The sequence below is a fragment of the Hippichthys cyanospilos genome, chromosome 1 (assembly GCF_059441005.1).
Source record: "Hippichthys cyanospilos isolate Australia breed blue-spotted pipefish chromosome 1, RoL_Hcya_1.0, whole genome shotgun sequence".
Taxonomy (NCBI): Eukaryota; Metazoa; Chordata; class Actinopteri; order Syngnathiformes; family Syngnathidae; genus Hippichthys; species Hippichthys cyanospilos.
The window spans coordinates 15,954,854-15,975,361 of record NC_142369.1 but is presented as its reverse complement, the minus strand read 5'-3'; the positions used below and the strand labels follow the sequence as shown (position 1 = coordinate 15,975,361).

The 20,508-nt window shown below is 40.8% G+C and overlaps 2 protein-coding genes and 5 non-coding genes across 9 annotated transcripts; all 7 read right to left on the bottom strand.

Annotated features, from left to right (window-relative positions):
* Positions 1-302: 302 nt before the first annotated feature.
* Positions 303-376, bottom strand: trnai-aau (transfer RNA isoleucine (anticodon AAU)). The gene has a single exon. It is a non-coding gene; the product is annotated as a tRNA-Ile (tRNA).
* A 97-nt stretch (positions 377-473) lies between these two features.
* On the bottom strand, positions 474-547 carry trnai-aau (transfer RNA isoleucine (anticodon AAU)). Its single transcript has one exon. It is a non-coding gene; the product is annotated as a tRNA-Ile (tRNA).
* Positions 548-645: 98 nt separating this feature from the next.
* On the bottom strand, positions 646-719 carry trnai-aau (transfer RNA isoleucine (anticodon AAU)). Its single transcript has one exon. It is a non-coding gene; the product is annotated as a tRNA-Ile (tRNA).
* A 113-nt stretch (positions 720-832) lies between these two features.
* Positions 833-906, bottom strand: trnai-aau (transfer RNA isoleucine (anticodon AAU)). The gene has a single exon. It is a non-coding gene; the product is annotated as a tRNA-Ile (tRNA).
* Positions 907-1,011: 105 nt separating this feature from the next.
* On the bottom strand, positions 1,012-1,085 carry trnai-aau (transfer RNA isoleucine (anticodon AAU)). The gene has a single exon. It is a non-coding gene; the product is annotated as a tRNA-Ile (tRNA).
* Positions 1,086-2,070: 985 nt separating this feature from the next.
* skic3 (SKI3 subunit of superkiller complex) lies at positions 2,071-16,916 on the bottom strand. Of its 2 annotated transcripts, none has more exons than XM_088428572.1 (40): positions 16,771-16,916; positions 16,292-16,435; positions 16,131-16,222; positions 15,952-16,027; positions 15,423-15,569; positions 15,249-15,347; positions 14,936-15,044; positions 14,706-14,852; positions 14,473-14,571; positions 14,254-14,378; positions 13,910-13,996; positions 13,719-13,822; positions 13,503-13,629; positions 13,250-13,429; positions 13,030-13,154; positions 12,697-12,947; positions 12,513-12,615; positions 11,786-11,968; positions 11,563-11,701; positions 11,409-11,487; positions 10,961-11,022; positions 10,824-10,880; positions 10,663-10,731; positions 10,447-10,521; positions 10,203-10,344; positions 9,814-9,907; positions 8,500-8,577; positions 8,280-8,404; positions 8,070-8,193; positions 7,742-7,966; positions 7,542-7,614; positions 7,401-7,454; positions 6,835-6,946; positions 6,505-6,633; positions 5,019-5,143; positions 4,687-4,851; positions 4,080-4,232; positions 3,635-3,765; positions 2,379-2,508; positions 2,071-2,292 (listed from the first exon to the last, which is right to left on the bottom strand). In XM_088428572.1, exons 1-40 carry the CDS (start codon positions 16,858-16,860, stop codon positions 2,215-2,217), a joined length of 4,707 nt encoding a protein of 1,568 aa, XP_088284698.1. In that variant the 5' UTR covers positions 16,861-16,916; the 3' UTR covers positions 2,071-2,214. The 2 variants fall into 2 exon arrangements, with proteins under 2 accessions (XP_088284698.1, XP_088284706.1); XM_088428580.1 differs by having other exon boundaries at positions 14,706-14,846.
* Positions 16,917-17,280: 364 nt separating this feature from the next.
* On the bottom strand, positions 17,281-19,820 carry arsk (arylsulfatase family, member K). 2 transcript variants are annotated; one of them, XM_088428591.1, is made up of 8 exons: positions 19,612-19,820; positions 19,273-19,420; positions 19,011-19,170; positions 18,516-18,798; positions 18,283-18,454; positions 17,982-18,206; positions 17,655-17,870; positions 17,281-17,567 (listed from the first exon to the last, which is right to left on the bottom strand). In XM_088428591.1, exons 1-8 carry the CDS (start codon positions 19,714-19,716, stop codon positions 17,293-17,295), a joined length of 1,584 nt encoding a protein of 527 aa, XP_088284717.1. In that variant the 5' UTR covers positions 19,717-19,820; the 3' UTR covers positions 17,281-17,292. The 2 variants fall into 2 exon arrangements, with proteins under 2 accessions (XP_088284717.1, XP_088284726.1); XM_088428600.1 differs by having other exon boundaries at positions 19,273-19,402.
* Positions 19,821-20,508: the final 688 nt, after the last annotated feature.

Here is a 20,508-nt window from a genome sequence, read left to right as displayed (position 1 = left end):
ATGTATGCCAGAAACATGAGTGAACAGACACGGTTTCAGTACTAGAAACCCTTCGTATCAGTACTGAAGAAATAGCTCTCAATATTAATAAAGAAGGCGGTAACTGCTGCAAATGTTTTTTGTTTTCCTGGCGTTGGGACGCTGAAAACCACCATCATTGACTAAATAGCAGAAGAATAATTAGCACCACGTTCTAAACATCTCAGCTAACCGGCCATATGTGGAGTCGTACCGGTGTTTTACCAAATAAAAAAATATAGTGTATTCAAAGAGTAAACACCTTGGAATTAAAACAGACCGTTTGGCCCGTACGGGGATCGAACCCGCGACCTTGGCGTTATTAGCACCACGCTCTAACCAACTGAGCTAACCGGCCATGGACATTTACCCGTAAGTCATTAAAAAAAAAAAAATTATGCTTACTGGATTCAAAGCGCAACACTCCTTTCAATAAAGAAAGGAAAAAATTAGATTGGCCCGTACGGGGATCGAACCCGCGACCTTGGCGTTATTAGCACCACGCTCTAACCAACTGAGCTAACCGGCCATGGACATTTACCCGTAAGTCATTAAAAAAAAAAAAAATTATGCCTACTGGATTCAAAGCGCAACACTCCTCTCAATAAAGAAAGGAAAAATTTAGATTGGCCCGTACGGGGATCGAACCCGCGACCTTGGCGTTATTAGCACCACGCTCTAACCAACTGAGCTAACCGGCCATGGTCGCTCCGATATGAGTCCATTAAAAAAAAAAAAAAAAAAAAAAAAACCAGTAGGCCTACTGCGCAGACAGCTCTACACTTCTTTCAAGAATGAAAAAAAAAAACGAATTTGGCCCATACGGGGCTCGAACCCGCGACCTTGGCGTTATTAGCACCACGCTCTAACCAACTGAGCTAACCGGCCATGGACATTTACCCGTAAGTCATTAAAAAAAAAAAAAAAAAAACATTATGCCTACTGCATTCAAAGCGCAACACTCCTTTCAATAAAGAAAGGAAAAAACTAGACTGGCCCGTATGGGGATGGAACCCGCGACCTTGGCATTATTAGCACCACGCTCTAACCAACTGAGCTAACCGGCCACAACAGAGTTCTCGCGGTACATTTTTAGAAAAATAAATAAATAAATAAAATACTGCATTTACGGGGTGAACACTTCTTTCACTAAAAAAAAAAAAAAAAAAAAAAAAAAAAAAAAGCGGACTTGGCCCGTACGGGAATCGAACTCACAACATTGGCGTTAACGTTCTAACCAACTGAGCGATCATGCAAGTACATTTTTATATATATATATAAAAAAAAACAATAAAAACAACAGTCCTGTACCTAAGAGGTCTACATTTCTTTCAATAAAGAAAAAAGAGGTGGCCTCACCCGTACGAGGATCGAAACCGCTATTGACGTTTTAAGCACCGAGCTCTAAACAACTAAGCTAACCAACCTCCTGTTACTAATAGTCAAAATGGCAAAATTGCTCATGGTAGATTAAGAGTCATGTCTAAAGGGGTACCCTACTGTCGTTAAACGGTATCAAGCAAGGAATTCATCAACACTCCTCCATCCCATCGCCCCCCTTTGTTGCTGTCCAATATTATTACCCTTTGAAATGTATGTTATCCATCCTCTTATGACTTTTATATCTAAATTGAAAGTCACACACACACAAGTACTCTGCAATGTTGGGTTCAAATGCCTAGATTGCAGAGTCGCTGAGGAAGACTTCGGAGCTCAGTCAGTGAACACAGCATTCACTTTCCAGGGATTGCTTGGAGCACAATCACCAGCTATTCCGCATGGACATCAAGAAACTGCTACCAGTACATGAATGGCGTTTTTACAACTATTGACATACTTATTTTTTCAAATTTCAGATTCAAACAGTTATTTTGTTATTCGTTCTATTGACTCATAACTGTCAGCTCAGTTAAAATTGATTTTTGACTTATAGCTGTCAATGAAGAGAATAAGCTAACTTAGCCTAGTAAAAAAATATCTTTGATGTCTACAGTATTGCTATCAATGGTAGTGAACGAAATAACTGGTTTTCATTTTAATGTGAAATCAATATGAAGGAAATGTTTTTTTATTTCACAATGAATATGGACACCATATGACTAACTTCTTTAAAACTTGAATCATAGCATGTTGATAGGGGCCTTAAATCATGAGTGAATAATTTGATATTTTTTCAAAGATGCACTGAGGAAACTTTCAAGACAAAGAAACAATCTGTAAATGGAAGTCCAGCAATCGTTGATCTCCGTTCATTTTGGCGTGCTCCAAAAGTACCTACGTATGAGTGAAAATCCACGTTAAAAGTCATTTGAGGCTAATTCCACCAAATGCGCATGTGAAATGACGATTGCATGTTTTACCTGAATTAACTCATCGTCATTTTTTAAATGCAGGTGCCGAAGCAGGTACCAGCTGGCCACATGTGTCACAGTCGCAAAAGATTCTTGAGAGCGGCCATAAACAAGCTTTTCTAACAGTCTCCTTGTTTCCCTGTAGATGGCACAAACGAAGAGTCACGGCTGAGGAAAACAATCCTGCTGAACAGTACTTATGCTTATTATTAACAGGAGAGTGGTACGGTTCAAATGGATAATAGTAAGGGGACTCTTGGAAAGCGTGGCGGGATAGCTACTGGGTTTCATACATGGACCTCTTAGAATGTCAAGAGAGACTTGAATTACCCGTGACGGTTCTCCTGAGCCTCTCTCAATGACAATAAAAGACCCCGCTTTCCATGCTAAGATAAGTGTATTAAAAAGGGTGACGGGCGATCAATTTAACTTTACACACATCTGGTTGGAACCGAATTAAAGTGGAGAAGATCCAACTTTGAACAGCAAAATAGCAGGGCAATGTCTGGATTACATTTCAAAAAGAAAGAACGATCGTCTGTGCTGTCAAAAAACTTAACAGTTAGATTGCTGATTGAGAGCGGCATGTGCACACTTGTTGATCAAGCCAGTGATGGGTGGGGGTGACATATGTGGGTAAAAAAGCCTTCAAAGTGAAGCATTTTAGTCTTTTTTTTTTATTTTATCCACTTTAAGTTGGTGTTGATGGCAACAAACGCTCTCAATTTCAGTCTTTGGCATCTGATCAAAGCAGCAGATGATCACTCGGTGGGGCAAGGAATGGCCCCGTTAACGACTTGACATCACATCCGTTCCCAAAATGTCTGCCCTTTAAAAATAACCAGAGTGATTTGGGGCCAACTGTTTGAGCAAATACAGGACGACGCGCAAAAAACGGAACTCAAGGTTTTTAATCAAACTTTACAATACTGCTCCCTTTACCCATTATGACATCAATTAGGGATATCTGGAGGTACACTTTAAATCCCTTTTCCATTCTCAAGGGGAGCACACGACCACTAGGCCACTGAGCTGGTAATGACCAACTTAATAACCAATCTAAATGAATGAAATGAATTATTAATCTCAAGTGTTGGAAACGAATTACTGTATTTCATGATGCAATGTTAATGGTTGCCCCACACTGAGAATATATTTAGTTTATTGTTGCCTTTCAACCTTCTCTAAGGCCACAGATGTTTTCTATACAATAACCACGTATCTTACAAGAGGATCTTTCATGCTCTGTTGTGATGGACACCTACCTGGCCCCCATCTTGGTAACAAATTGGAGGAGGGCCTGGAAGAGGAGAGCCACAGAGGAGGAGCCCAGCTTCAAGGCTTCTGTCGTAGCTTGTAGGACCAGATCCTTCCAGTCATTTCCAGGGATACCTGCCTGAAAGTCATAACAAGCAGACACACGAGTGGGCATGAATGTGGAATTTGAAATCTTTCCTTTCTGTAATCGTAATGTGACTGCTTTTCACCTACTTACGCTGTCTTTTCATTCACTTCCCCCCCAAAAGAAAATCTCAATCTGCTGTATGACTATAAGATTGACATCGTTCTCTCAATTTGAATCACAAAAGTAGCCTCTGGTTCCCGTTCGACTTTCCATTTGACCTTGTTTGATCCTAAAGCTGGGTGTCTTTCATCTTTTCTGCTTCATGTTGTCCGAAGCACAGTTTATGAAAACAAACACACACTCACCATACACGGCTTCAGGGCGAGCAGGCCGAGATGCAGCAGGCTGCCCACTTGACTGCTGTGCAGGCCAAGCTGGGAGCCAAGCTGCAAACTCTGTCTGAGAGCCATGACTGCTTGCACCAGCAGACCTTGGCTGATGTACACCGCGGCCAGCCACTGAGTGATGAGGAGATGCAGTTAGAATCACAATACTAGTTTACATTATTGATGAGCTTAGAGCTTAGTTGTGATGACTGAAAATTGAACCAATTATAAAACTATTGGAAAGTAGTGCCAAACATTCATAATATATTTAACAAAGCCTAAATTCAAATCCCATAATATCAAATATTGTTCAGATTGTACTTCTGCGAGCTCCTTTAAACTGGAAATTTGTAGCATCACAATAAGATGCACAACATGCAGGTGCTACTGCAGAAAATAATCAGTCATCTTTGTAGTCAATAAACATTACTACAGTATTTCCAGACTATCACAATAGAAATCAAGTCAACCAAAAAAAAAATGTTTTTCTGTGAATGTTATCCACTACGAATGTGAACGATGCGGCAAAACACAATTATCTGAAGGATCAGTGGTGCTTAAAATGACTGTGATAGGTCATTCTCACATGCCACGCCGCAATATTGTTGGGGTTCAACATCACTGCACTGTTGAGCTGCTCCAAGGCAGATTCGGAAAGAAAAGTACCACTGCCGGTCACGAGGAGGCGCTGACACTGTACTTGTCTCAGCGACAACAATACTTCCGGATGCTCAGGGGACACGCTCAGGACCTAGAGCCCAAGTACAGCAAAAAGAAACTCTGATTTAAAAAAATAAAAAATAAAATAAAAGCTAGTATACACTTGTGTACATTTGCATCATAAATAACATTAGTTATTTGCAAGACATTTTGCCAAACTTATTGTGTGTGTGTGTGTGTGTGTGTGTGTAATGTCACCTGTAAGCAGAGTGCTTCTGCTTGCTCAAGTTGCCCGCTCAGCATGAGACCGCTTACTGCCTGTTGTAGTACCCATCCTTCCAGAAGCTGGGCTAGGGGGCGCTCTATCGTCTCCATGCAACGCACTGGTTTTATACATAAGTCTTTCATTAGCTGCGACTTCAATCATGCAAATCACAATCGGTTATACGCCAAGTATACAACTTATGTTCTGCTTGGGGATCAAATTTTTTTTCACTCCACAATAATATGCTAAACGGCTCTTATGAATTTGTCAAGTAAATCAAACAAATCAACAGTGATACAGTGTTCCCTTGTTTTTCATGATAAATGGGGACTGCGAACCCCTCACAAAAGAGGATCCGCCCCCAGAAATGTTTGTGCATGTGTATGTGGGCACTGAAATATTTTAAATAAGTGAAAAGGATTTATATTTTGCACATGAGTCAAAGGGGTGGCACGGTGTGAGACTGGTTAGCTAGTCTGCTACTCTGCTAGTAGCGGAGCGGAGTACACATTTCAGAGGTCCCAAGTTCAATTGCCGCTCCAGTCTCCCTGTGCTCGCGTGTGTCTTCTCCAGGCACTCTGATCTCCTCCCGCACTCCAAAAACATGCAGGTGTATTGGATACTCCGAATTCCCCTGAGGGGTGATATTAAGTATGGATGGTTGTTTGTCTTTGTATGCCCTGTGATTGGCTGGCAACCAGTCCAGGGCGTCCCCGCCTACTGCCCGAAAACAGCTGGGATAGGCTTAAATCTTGAATTACTAAATCTTATACAATAACTGTACTGTTATTTCGTCCTTCCCTTGGCTTAAGGCCCTGGCACGTCGACCTAGAGTGGGGCCCTTAGCTGAACAAACGTGATAACAGGGAAGCATTCCAATTTATTACAATAGCCCTCCTTCGTAACATCTGCCCAACGTTCTCTTATCTCCTCACTTTATATAGTCCTCCCACTGTGCGCGTGCGCCTCATGCACTTCTCTCTCACTCGCATGTGAGGTGCACTCAGAGACTGCTGCTGGAGGTACTCAACAGAGTCAACCGCGTGGACAAGACACATGAGACAATCAGTCAATCAGCACACGGGCTCTCATATAAGACATACGATTGGCTCCCATCACGACATCGATCAATGACGGCAGGAGTTGTAATCCACACAAACTGAGGAAAGGAGTGGGTTCCAATTCCTGCACTCCTTGGTCGATGTCGTGTCTGAAGCCATTCACACGACTTGTATGAGTGTCTGTGGCATGTGCAGTCAATTGGTCTTTGTTTGGCATGCAAAAAAGCTTTAACAGCACGTCTTCTCACAATATCATTTTTTTTGGGGGGGGGGGGGGGGGGGGGCACAGAGGATGCGAAAGATGAAGCGCGAAGTGGCAAGGGAACACTGTAGTTCATTTCTTTGTGAGTAAATTTACACCTACAGCTAGGGTCAAAATCATGTTTTTTTTTATCCACGGCTAACATAACACACATACCTTTCTGGGAAACCACCGACATGAGGGTTTGCTCTAGTCCTTGCCTACGTGCGGCTGAGCCTGAGAGATAACAGCAAGTATTTTCTGTGTGACAGGCAGCCATTAATCCTGCCCACGCTGCTGGATCGTCTGGAAGTAGAGGCAACACTGTTCAACCAATGGCACCTTACAAAAAAAATGTGGATTCAGAACCTAACTGTAATATATAGGCCAGCAATAGATTTAAAAATGTTTCTCGGCTTTAAGAAGTACATTCTTATTGACACGATAGAATAATGCATTTGCTTTGGGGTTTCCAAATGTGTGCCTTAAAGATGTGAAGACATCTACCAGGACAGAGCAACACAGCTCTCTGCATGGTCTTCAGAGCATTCCTGTGAGCATCCTCTCCAGAGTGTCTTCCACAGGCCAACTGGTTCACTCCACTGTACAGCAATGCTCTCTACAGATTAGAATATTTTACTTTTAGCAATGTGAAAATATTCCCCCATCTAAAGTATGAGATACACCTACGGTATTAGAGCCCTCAGTTTTGGCAAAGGCTGGTATCAGTACTTGGTACTATAATCAATCAATACTTACAGTAACAGTGGAGCACTCAATGAATACTTAAGAGTGGAGTACTCTGACAATGGTCTAAAAAAGAGTAGTATCAATCCTCACAAGTAGAATCAATTATGAAGTAAACTGAAAATTTAAATAAAGAGTTCCTGGATGTTAACGTTTAAATTATCGGTCATCACATATTTTTAAAAAAGCCGATGCCAGTATTTGTCAAAATACAAAATATTGCCACCTATAATAGCCATACAGAAGACTAAGAGAGTGATGTTAAAAAAAGAAAAAAAGAGAGACATTTATGAAGAGAGACTGCAAATATAGAGACACTATTCTACCTTGCCCTGGGTCATACTGGAAAGACATGCAACATGTCCAGCCATGGCTCCTCCCTGGAATACAGCATTACATCACATTACCTTTTTAACATAATGTGTCAAGGAATGCTCAGCGTGCTTCGGTGTTTGCATATGGCTTACATTTGCCTTCCTGGGGGAGTACTTGGGCACCAGTTTGGACAATAACGACCACAACGATGAATTCCACGGATAGCTGAACGAAGCAAAGGGTTCAAGTTAGTTGACATGCAAAATGCAACAAGTATTATTTTTTTTCATTAGTCTTGAAATAATACACTTTTCCAGATCATAAAATGAAACAATACACTTTTCCAGATCACCTGTGTACAGCTCTGGAGGCCTCTCTTTGCACTGCACTGTAGTTGCCCTGCAGCGCCAGTAAGGAGCAGGTGAGAAGGCAGCGTCGTTCGATCAGAGTTGCACAGGACGAGCCTTGTTTGAGAAGCTCGATACGGGCAGCAGCGGCTAAGGTTGTATCATTGTGGACCAACCCGAGGGCACATAAACACAAAAGAGACTCTAGTACGGGTTCCTTCAGCATTGAGCTGTGAAGGACAGACAGGACCACTTAAGTCAAATTGGAAAATTCCCTCCACACACCTGATAATCTCTCACAGCACACTAATGTCACTAAAATATTGGGTATACCATTTGAACAGCAAGGTCTTGGCAGAGTCGACATTGCCTTGCTGGTGCTGCAGCAGGGCAAGGGCAGTCAGAACATAGGCTGTCTGATTTTCACTGGAGGCCACAGCCAAGGCACGCTCGTATGCTAGAAAGCACAGGGATTTTTTTTTTATTTTTTTTTGCATTTTGCAGTGGCTCAGATACACAAAGGGCTTCAGGGCTGCTACTCACTGCTGATGCTCTCTGGTATGAGTCCCGCTTTGCAGTAGGCTAGAGCCAGCGATGACAAATCACTGAGCTCCTCTAGCGGAGTGGAGTTAAAAACTTGGATTGCCTCCTGCCACCGGCCACAAGCACTGAAGAGGGACACAGCGGAATTGGTTTTGTGAGGCGCAACAATGGTACTCTCAATAAAACACGTCATTTGCTGGGATACAGGAAGACTTCTCACCTTAGAGCACGAGCATAGTTGCTTCTAGCAAACGATAGTTGTTCTGTGGGGGAAGTGGATTGAAGCAGCTCAACAGCTCTGAGGGAACACAATAAAAAGCACAGAAATTTATAAATAAACAATACTGTTGATACAAGGGATAAACTGTACCAATATTCAGCACTCTGACAAACATCAGCATTGACGTATTTTAAAAATCTGATGGCTGACAACAGATCAGTTTAAAACTGTAGTACATTCAGGAAGTTATTTCTTTTAGTTTTAAGTTACTTTATAAGAGATTGTGCTGACCCAAGGAAACCATCATTTTCTGATTGTGTTTGAAAGTAAAGCAAAAGTAAGAGAAAGTAAGTTTCGACAATAGATCAGTTTAAAATTGTACTACCTTCAGGAAGCGACCCCTATTTCTTTGAATTTTAAGTTACCAATAACGTTATAAGACATTGTGCTGACCCAAGGAAACCATCATTTTGTTTTTGTGTTTGAAATAAGGGAAAGTAACTTTTGTTATTTTGACATTTGGGAAAACTTTCTATTGACTTAAGTAAATGTATTAAGACATGCTGATGACCCTAGGAATGGGAACTTCAGAACAATTTGTTGACGATAACTATTGTCTAAGACTAAAATTATTACATGTAAGCAAGGCAAAAATATTAGAAGGTAGACAGGTGGGGTTAATGAGAAGAGAGGGAGGATGGATGGATGGATGGATGGATGGATGGATGGATGGATGGATGGATGGATGGATGGCGAGCGGACGGACGGACGGAAGACAGACAGACAGACACAGACAGACAGACAGACAGACAGACAGACAGACAGACAGACAGACAGACAGACAGACAGACAGACAGACAGATAGATAGATAGATAGATAGATAGATAGATAGATAGATAGATAGATAGATAGATAGATAGATAGATAGATAGATAGATAGATAGATAGATAGATAGATAGATAGATAGATAGATAGATAGATAGATTTTCTGTTCTGTGAACTCACATGGAGCCAATAGCTTGATCAAATTAGAACATGAGTCATTCATGTGCTGCCACCTTGTTGTCATGTAATACTACTACATTGAGATCTTTTCATTTTACATTTATTAGGTTTTGATTAGTAAGGAACATGCCTTTTTCCACAAAAACAAAATGTGGACAACTGCTACTCTTTAAAACTAGTTATTAATTGTATAGCTTTAATTGGATAAAACACTATAAAACAAAAATCATGTGCATATCACCAAAAAGGTAGAACAGGATACGTTGTCATTTCACAAGAAATTGCAGTTCCAAAATTGTAGTTCTACCTGTGATAAGCTTGTACAGCCTGTCTCTTCAGCTGCAGATGTTCGGCCAGGAAGCCCAGCATGATGAAGGCATCAGCATCAGACTGGATCCTTTCTGGGAAAAAAAAAAACAAAACATAAATATAAATAAACTATATATATATATATATATATATATATATATATATATATATATATATATATATATATATATATATATATATATATATATATATATATATATATATATATATATATATATATATATATATATATATATATATATATATATATATATATATATATATATATATATATATATATAACTATATGTGTGTGTGTGTGTGTGTGTGTGTCACAAGAGCATTTTCATGACCCACATACAACTACAGTATACTTTGATGGCATACCGGTGTATTTGCTGAGTGCCACCTGGGCTGCAGAGATGGCATTCATCTGGACTATGTTGTAGCGGTAGAGTTCAGAGTCTCTCTTGCTCTTATCCAATAAGGTAGAACACACCCAGTAGGAGTAACCTTTCACTCCCTCCATCTAGATGAAGGTGAGTAATCAAGTAAAAAGGAGAGAAAGAGATATCACAAAAAGGTTATATGTGTATAAGGTTAAAATTAAAAAAGGATGGTGGTCACATACATGTGTGCTAAGTTCAGTGGTGTGCCTGAAAAGATCCATGGTGTCATAGCTTCCCACTCTCTCTGCTATCAGCGCCTGGAAGGATGGGAAAATGTCAAACCGCAAATTAACCACTGTACTTACCATCAACAGGAATCAAAAACACCCTCTTGACCCCCTCATTAGTCACCCAAGCATCAAAGTCAATTTATTCTAGAACTATGAAATAGATTGTACCTGTCCAATCCAGCAGTTGACATACAGTGGCTCCAATGACTGTGCAACCTTGAAGGCCTCATGTGCAAGCTAGACAAGAGATTAACAATGGAAGAACGTATATCAATCAATAGTAATAAAACACAATAAACAAAATGTTGCGTGTAATGTGAAACACACACCTCAATATTGTCCTTTTTCATATACAATGTGCCCAGATTGGTCCAGGCAACAACATTCTGTAAAGACATAATAAATCCTCAGCAAAATATGTCGAGTCACATATGCGAAGTACCAACATGAAACCCATCATACGTACATTGGATTCAGCCTGAATGGATTTAATGAAGCAGTGTTGAGCCAAGGCCAAATTCTCCAGACCTGGTGTCATGAAAAAAAGATGAAAATGTACTGTATTTGTCCGTGTACAAGTCCACCTCATGAATAAGATACCCCCACCCCCTTTTTTTTTTTACTTTAATTTGGGTGAATTTTAAAAAAAATGTGAGTCTAAGTCATCTGATGACTTTATTAAAACGACATTATTACAGTCCTTGTAGACGCATTCATTCATCGTCTATCGAATAACATACTGTTGCGATTTTGGGGGGCGGAAACGAGACAAGTGGGAGGCATTCTATATGTAAAAAAAAATATATATATATTTATATATGTATGTACAGTATATGTATATGACTTTATATACACAGATGACTCTTGAGAAAAAAATTCATTGAATATTAAATTTTGTTACATTAAAATAATACCTTTGCACGTTTTGATTACTCCTAAAGCGTTCCAATAGCTATGGTTGCCACTGTCCATCATTATTGCCTTTCGTAAACACTGGAAAAAAAACAAAACACAGTAAATTTACAGAGTAAAAACAGCAGAGCAGAAAAAAAGTATTGCTGTTATTACTTGTTGCGCTTTCTGTTGTAGTAGCAATTGCTCATCTTCTGCATGACAGGTCAGGTGAGCCTGATGATAAAAATTGAGACCCAGGTCATACCACAAACTGGCAACCTCCGGCATGAGCTTTAATGCCCGAGTGTAACATCTGTGGATACATATAACATACAATAATCAGTGTTCAGATTGGACAGAAAGCATCACATTATGTCAGAAAATGTCAGTAAGTAACCTTTCGCCAACTCTGACAGTCTGAGCTTGGTTCAGCATGTGAACTTGAACTTGTGGGTCCAAACCAGCCAGCGCTGCCGGCATCTGAACCTGAGCCCTCTTTGGAGACACAGTGTTGACAGCGGAGCAGGCATCTCCCAGCAGCTTCCACAGACAGGACAGGTCCGATCGAAGCTTCGCAGCCCTGAGGAGTACAGGAATGAAAAAGACCACATCAGCTCCATTTCCTCCTGGCAGTCCAATCCAGTCAAATTGGGTCTCTAGGCCTGTGGAATGTGTAGGTGGAATGGAAATACTGTGGAAATACTTGTTCCACATGGAACAACCATTTGAATTAACAAAATGAATTAGTTCAACATGGAAAAGTTGTGTCACCCATTATTGTCCAAATACAACTTACACAAACATAAATTGTTGTCTTTATTGAAATATGGCATATAAATATGCAGGGAAAAAAATGGATTGAACCAAAATTGCATAAGTTACTGCTAGATGTTGAGGCCCATCGTCCCCATCTTTCCCCATTTTTCCCCATCGTCAGACGTTGTGATGAACTAATGTTAGTTTTTGGGTACTAACTGTGATGGCTAGAACTTTAGGTTACAGTTCATTGATTAGACTGAGAAATGCACTGTTGTAAACATACTATGGGAAACTGAAATGTATTACCTGGCGGAACAATGCTGTAAATGACAGTTACAGGAGCCATATTTAAAATTCTAACTTACTTGAAGAGGTTTTGTATAGCTTGCTGAATCAAGTCAATGGCTCCACCATCTCTGCAATCCACCATTAAACTTTTTGCCAGGGCGAGCTGACATTCACCAAGACCTCAATGAGACACAATTCAAGACAAATTAAACGTTGAAAATGAGAGAAAAAAGTTGTGGCATCGCACACACATTAATCTACCTTTAAGGGCAGGGACATAGTCGTGCTGTGCTGTGATTTGCAAATACTCAGCGACAGCCTCTTTGAACTTTCCTAGGGTCTGTTTGATTGCAGCAGCCTGGTAAATGCTGTAGATGGAGCTGGGGTGAAGAACGTGGGCTTTGCCGAAAGCTTTCAGAGCTGCCGTGAAACTTTGGCGATTTAGGTAGGCTTCACCTAAACACTCCCAACACACCCAGTCCTCTGGATCCGCTCTGAGAGCTGCTTGGAGACTAAAAATAAATAACGCATGACCAATAACAATAAAAAATGCTTGACTTTTCGCAATCAAAATAAGCATTTTTCGGTCCTTACTCTGCAACGGCCAGTTGATGCTGTCCAATCTTTAAGTAGTAAAGGCCTCGTCTCATCCAGGCCCATTTAGCAGAACCTGGAGTGGCCTTCTCGATCACTGACTGGAGTATTGCCAAAGCGGTGTCCTGTAGCACATTCAGATTCAGAGAAGCATGACTTTTTTTTCAAATTTAATTCTGACAATGATAGGAGAACAGAAACACAAAAAAACACTAGGCACCATATCTTCATGCGCCATGCTGAGATCGACTGCAGCCGCACCAGACTCAGCATCATCACTGTCTAAGTCAAAGGCCTTCTTATAGCAGCCACGTGCTCGAACTGAGTCAATGGCCACCTCCCGATAATAATGTCCAAGGTAGCGGAACGCGCAGCCAAGGTGTGGGTCCAACTTTGCAGCCTGAAACACACACAAAAGGGGTTAAGAAAGCAACAGACCTTTTAAAAGAATCCATTACGTACTTCTAACTAACCTTGAGGAAATGAGAATGTGCTTTGCTTCTGTCTTTACGGGTCTCTTCTCCCATAGTCCAGTAGAGTCGGCCAAGCAAGAAAAAATACTCGCCACAGTCGGGGCTTTGTGTGGCTGCCTTGAGGAAACTGGAGAGCAAAGGCAAAAAAAAAATCATAATGACTAATCTTCACGGTTAAAAATGTGGACCACCACTGCTTCATCTGACTGCTTTTACCTCTGCTCTGCAAGCTGTTCCTGGTTCTGGGCTAAGTGGGCCAGTCCCTTCAATGCCGATGCCTGGCCCAGGTGAGAGTTAGAGGCTTCCAGCTGTGATGACACCTGCGAATAATACCGGGCCCGGGGTAAAGATTTTTTTTTTTTCCAACAGTTTTTTTACACAGCATTTCTGTGTGTGGACACACTCACCTTTAATGACTCAGATATGTTTCCTTTGTTAATGTATGCACGACCTTTAAGGGCTACTAATAACGGGTCTTTGTCAGCATCAGGGATCTAAGGAAAGAAAGAAAAAAATGTATAGACAGGTGAACCATGTTATTAAGTATGTCATAACACCAAAATCAATGTGATTCAAGGTGATTCAAACATACATCATAGCATGCAAATTAACCATCGTTATGTTTATTTTATGAAATAAAAATAATCAAGGGTCAATGTGACCTGCTAAATGTTTAGATCTCAAAAAAAAGTACAGTTCAATTTCGCTGGCATAACAAAACAAGGGTTAAATGGCAGGTGTGATATTATACCAGGGAAAATGTCTCTAAAGCCTCCTCCGCAGCCTTCTCCCCTCCACTCCTGACCAAAGCTTCAAACTTTAGCTTTAGCAGTCGTATTTTTAGTTCCTTGTCTCCAGGTACGCACACAGTCAAACCTATTGACGTTAAAACACAAGCGCACACGATATCAGCTTGCTGACGCTGCTATTAAGAGGTTACTTTAATAAAGTACACGTTACGAAAAAATACCTTGGGCACACGATTTAGAGCAGTCTGAGTATTTGTGCACTTTAAGCTGAGCCTCCGCCAGACTGTACCATGCTGGGCAAAAATTATTTTTCTTCAATCCTAACAAAATAGAAAAGCAAGAAACTCCTGAATCCAATCAAAATGTTTAAATATATATCTTGGTACAGGCCAAATCTTTGCTCAACAGCGCCAAATAATATAGCCAGAGCGTGTGTGTGTGTGTGTGTACAAACCTTGTGCAAGATCCTTAACGGCATCTTTATACCTGCCTTCTTGGAGTGCTTTTGTGCCAAATCCCAAATCACACAAAGCGTTACCCGGTGCCAAATTACGAAGCCGTGAAAAGCAATTGACGGCCTCCTCACTCTGGACACCTGCAACTTTACAACACAGCATGTAACCCTTTTCTGCATATTTTATCTGTAAATATCTCTAAAGAGGTCAGCATCTACACTGTGTGAACCTTTTTTGAGGTAGTGGGAACAAAGGACTTCAAGAGGATAACTTTGGGCTGGGTAGAGAGAAAGCATTGACTCGCATGCTTGTCTCATTTTCTCTTCTTCTTTGGGCAGCTGTGGAAAAAGACATTCAAGGCGGTGATAATATTTTGCCCAACAAGCATGATGTTGGGCAGGGACAAAACATTAGCCCAATAGCATATTTGCCTAAGTCAATATTTTAAGCCCATGGGTATAGTATTTTGTATGAGATTTTTTGCAAGTAGGTATTCAACTGAAATAGGCAATTGTGATATTATGCTGACGAGATGCTCTTACCTTGGAAAGACAGTTAATGTAGTCGACAGAGAGCTTCCGGTGTTCTTCTCCAGGTGTCGGCTCAACAAGAGCCATGGCATTCTCAAAAGCTGTGCTCAACTGATACACATCACGACATATGAAAGACACAACTAACAGCAGAAAGTCATCTTTGTGCAGAAGTGCAAATCTTACATGCTTTTGAGTTTCAGTGTCCTGCTCATTGTCGTTGAGACAGTTTAACAGGAGCTGGGCCATCTGTTGCCATAGCTGCAGTAAGACTTTCTTGTCTGCGCCATCGTCCTCTTTCAGTTGGATCAACTGGAGCCAAACCTTTGCTAACTATATAGGCATGCGAGAATAGTCAAAGGCACAGGATGGATGTGCATTTCAATGAAGGAGATTGTATGGAAATCCTTATTTATTTCAGGATTTAGTATTAAAAAGTAGAACTCATAATTTATCTGTAAACACTACACAGAGCAAAATATTTCCTTATTTAATCTGTATCTTTTATGAATAATTTTGAAGTTTATTGCGCAAACTAACAAAAACAACCATTCCAATGCATTTGCCTATTATGTATGAATACACCAAAATTAATTTTATATCCAACACATTTAAAAATCCCTAACTGAAATAAAGCTTACTACAATATTCTACTCTATTGAGATCCACTTGAATGAAAAGTAACTATAAGTAATGAAGGAGGTCAATTACAAACCTTGGAATATTCTTTGTCGGATTGATAAATCTCTTGCAGCTTTCCAATCATCTCGTAGCACTTGTTTTTGTCCGAGCTGGGAACAGAAGATGCAGTGACACAATTTCAACTGAAAAACTCATCTCAGAAGTGTCACATACAGGTGGTGTCTTCAAACGAGTACCGGTATTTGTATTTACCTTGCATAGAGCTCGACGAGCTTCTGATAAACATTTGGTAGCTCAATTTTAAAATCCCACTGATCTGTCTTCTCGTACAAATTGCTTAGACCCTATTAAAGAAAACAAAGCAAGAGCTTGTGTAATTTAACAATACACAAGTCATATATATCCATTTTTACCTGCCATGCCAATAACTGCTCCGGATCCAGCTCTACAGCCTTCCTGTAGGCTGTCTGTGCCTGATCTGGTTGCTCCAATTCACTGGCAGCCAAACCAATAAACACCCAGGCATTGTAGTTGCTTTTTTCTAGCTTCAAAACAGTCTGTCAGAAGAATAAAGTTAGACATGTAAGCATCTTTGAGTGTGTGTGTGTGTGTGTGTGTGTGTGTGGGGGGGGGGGGGGGGGGGGTACAAATGGGTTGTAGCATTATAGCGGCAATATAAGTGACATTGTCTTAACCAATGCTCATTTCGTGACATCAGAAACGGATGATAGTGCAAACATTTGAGAAAAAGCTATTTGTAGTCAGCAATAGCAAAACGGAGAGAGGTACGGTGCCTTCATACGTTGTTCGTTAACTAATAACGTCGTATGTCGAAGACTTCTGCGCAACATTGCATTCAAAATTGTGGCGACACCTTTCGTTTTCTACTCACTTTACAATGTTTCAACGCCTCTTTAAACTCCTTGCTTTTTATAGCCTCCTTGGCACTCTTCAGGGCGGCTTTCACTTCCTTGCTCGACATTGTGTGCTCAACAGTGGACTAGAACTATAATGGAAACATTTAATTCAGGTACCTATTAGCTTTTAGTCTGCTTCTTGAAAATTAACTACGCTTAGAAACATAAACCGCGGGTCTTTATTATAGTCATTTGTTACGCAGACGTCAGAGTGGATTCTGTATATGTGAATTAAAGTTAAGAGTGGCCTGATGTTTACGTGGGCAACTTGCAGATATTGTCCGTGACCCGGAAAAGCATGTAACGTCATTTCTTTAACGTTTCACAATAAAATGCCAATTAGTTTTGTCACCATTACAACGGGAAGGCAGAAAAGTACAAATACAAAAAAAAACACACACACAAATTCGAAAGAAATTATGCAACTAAACATAATACACCATATTTACACTTTACACACTAAAATTAAGGATTATTGTCAGACACAATAGAGTAGATCATTGCGAACTGTCCAGCCACCTTTCAATCAGTCTTTCATTGGTTCCAGCATCTTTTTGCCAATCAACATACCACCTGAGATTAGCTATGATCTGACTATAGTTGCTACCAACACTTTGGCGCCAGGCACCAAATTCTTTTTTGTTGTAGACACGAACAGTTGCAGAAACATTTGGATAGTCTACAATGCTGCGTAACTGCTTGTCTAGCTGTGTCCACACATGTGGGAATTTGAAGGCCACGTTGTGAAGTTCTTCCTTGTCCAGGGTTAGATCTGCAGTAGAGCAACAACAAGAACAGAACACATTATGCTTGATTTCAGACATTACTTTGAAATACGTAAGAGTAGTTAGGTTCTTACCAAACAGCTGAGGAGGCACACTTAGTCCATCAGCGTAGGATATGTACTTCCACTTGCCTCTTCTCAACATGTAGGTTGAGGCATTGACATTGCAGCCATGAAATTCACTCAGAATCCAGTCTGGACGTTCTTTCTTGGGAAACGTGCTGTACTTTGACAAAAGAGGAAGCAACGTGTGACCACTGAGGTTCCCTGCTCTTGAGATTCCAGCAATATCTGCAAAACAAAGCAAACGTGAGTATTCATAAAAATGTGTAAATATCACTCAGAGTGTCAATACTCAATGACTGCGATACATTTTAATGTTTTTTAAATCATTATCTTTACCAAGCAAAGTAGGGTAGAGATCAACCAACGACACAAGCTGGTTGACCTTCAGGCCTGAAGTGAGCCTGGGCCCCATGATGAGCAAGGGAACATGTGAGCTTCCCTCAAACATGGACATCTTGTAGAACTGACGGTGCTCCATAGCGAGCTCCCCATGGTCGGCCGTGAAAATCACTACAGTGTTGTTGAGCAATCCTGTATCTCTCAATGCAGAAATTACCTGTCCTATGGAGAGAAAGGTATCGTGTTATCATACATCAATTTTCTACAGTTTATCTTCATAGTTATGCTATCAACCAACCCAACATTCCATCCGCTTCAGCGCACATGGCATAGTAGAAGGCCCGAATTCTCTTGACTTCCTCCTTTGTGAAATCACCGCTGCAGTTTTTGGTAAAAGTGGAGTAGTAGTCAACAGGGTGCATGGCATCCCAGGGCAGCCACGTGGGAACAGTCACCAGCTCAGAACGAACCTGCAAAATTCAATGATTTAGAGCCAGGAAAGCAGTTTGCAACGGGAAAGACAAATCATGCCTTTGTGAGCCAATAAGGAGACGAGCGAAAGGTGGATCCTCCGGCGGTGGGGCCCAAGGAATCGGTCTTGTAGGTGTGAGGTAGGTTGAGGCCGAGGTAAAGAGCGAAAGGCTGCTGTGAGGATGCAGCCTTCTGATGGATCCAATCTGTGGCAACATCTGTGTTTTTCCAGTCCACAGTATTGACCCTCTCTGTTGACATGTTTCCAACCAGCTGAGTGACTGGCCGGCCCTCTTGGCGTAGTAGGAAGGGAACCTCCCGTGTCCAGGCCTCAACACGATTACTGCAACATCAATACTACTATTTAAAATATAAATAAATGTATACAATATGTGTCAGAAATGGAAGAAGACTTGAGGCTAAAAACACATTTTCAAACCCAAACGGTAATCCCCCTTGAGTCTAATGAACTTTCAGCCTTCATGCAACACTCACAAGCAATGCCCCCCCCCCCCCCCCCCCCCCCCCCACACACACACACACACACACAGGTACCTGAGTGTATGTCCCCCTGAGGTGTAGTCCAGTTTGCCTAGCATCTTTGTAAGGAATCCATTCTTCTCCAGCATATCCATCCATGTGGTCGCATTTGCATCAAGGCACTTGTAATTGTTCCAAGCCTGGGTGAGGTGAACAAACTGGCCGCTCCACATGGCTACAGATGTGAAGATATTATGTTCCAAACGTTTAACTTTATACAATGTTAGAAAGTTGGATTATGAGGAACTTTGTATTAAGATAGTGACTGATGGCTTGCCTGCACGGGATGGACAGCATATAGGAGAGTTGGTATAAGCGTTAACAAAAGTAGTCCCCAGCTCTCTGAGATACTTTATATATGGAAGAGCCACAATTTTGCTGCCAAGATCAAATGTCAAGCGCCCATCCTGCATAGACAATAACAACTGCAAAATAAGATATATTAAGCTTTTAATAAATTTATTTCAATATAATATGTTGTGTGTGTATGGGGGGGGGGGGGGGGGGGTAGATTGCAGTGTGTCTTACGACTCTACGTAGATTGTGCTGACATTTTACAAGATATGCAGTATATGTCTTCTCAACAAATACATAAAATGTGATCATTTCTACTCACAAATGCATCAGCCATCACCATCACGATATTAGGTCTTTTTCCGTTATGACACAAACATCCAGTATACATTAATAATAGACACAACACCGCGAACATTAAATTCATGGTGATATGGAATTGATGTTGCAATTAAACGGAGGAAAAGTAAGAAAGAAAAGTACGTCAGAAAATTCCTTAACTATTTTACAGATGATACTTCTGCATTAATAGCATCCGGGTTGGGTTAACAAAATAAGAGGACTTGTGTCCGTGAGGAAAAATTTATAGATGCGCGAGTGCGTAGGCGTGTTTGTGTGTTGGGGGGGGGCATAAATAAAAGATATACGAATTTGAGTATATCAGACAAAATTAGAACAACTTTCGACTTGAACTCATTGGGTCATCACTGTTTACGACACGTTTGTTGACCGCTCTTTTTTTTTTTTTGCTGGGGTTGGGTTAACAAAATAAGAGGACTTGTGTCCGTGAGGAAAATTTTATAGATGCGCGCGTGCGTAGGCGTGTTTGTGTGTTGGGGGGGGCATAAATAAAAGATATACGAATTTGAGTATATCAGACAAAATTAGAACAACTTTCGACTTGAACTCATTGGGTCATCACTGTTTACGACACGTTTGTCGACCGCTCTTTTTTTTTGCTGAGTTTCATGTTTATTTTACAACTGATGCCTAGAAATGTTTTGTGCTTCAAATATTTATACTCTCAACACAAAAAATGAATTCCGCCTTCAAACGAGCAATCGCTGTTAAGTCTTTATACATGTAATGACAAAGTAAGACCGCTAGATAGAAGCATTGATCATTCTGTTTATTCTGATTTAAACTTTTAGAGCAGCCTTACTGAGGCACGGCACTTAATTGAATGTGCAATCAATGTGACTTTGAATAAAGCAGTCTT

Bases quoted from the DNA above. Each gene is read 5' to 3' on its own strand.
- skic3 (XM_088428572.1), bottom strand. From the start codon at position 16,860: ATGTCGAGCAAGGAAGTGAAAGCCGCCCTGAAGAGTGCCAAGGAGGCT. The intron at 13,823-13,909 runs GTGAGTGTGTCC...TATTATTCGCAG, and splicing joins ACATATCTGAGTCATTAAAG to GTGTCATCACAGCTGGAAGC. The intron at 6,634-6,834 runs GTAGATGTCTTC...CTCTACTTCCAG, and splicing joins AGCTGTGTTGCTCTGTCCTG to ACGATCCAGCAGCGTGGGCA.
- arsk (XM_088428591.1), bottom strand. From the start codon at position 19,716: ATGAATTTAATGTTCGCGGTGTTGTGTCTATTATTAATGTATACTGGA. The intron at 18,455-18,515 runs GCATGATTTGTC...TGAATTTTGCAG, and splicing joins CTCCTTATTGGCTCACAAAG to GTTCGTTCTGAGCTGGTGAC. The intron at 18,207-18,282 runs GTTGGTTGATAG...TTCTCTCCATAG, and splicing joins TGAAGCGGATGGAATGTTGG to GACAGGTAATTTCTGCATTG.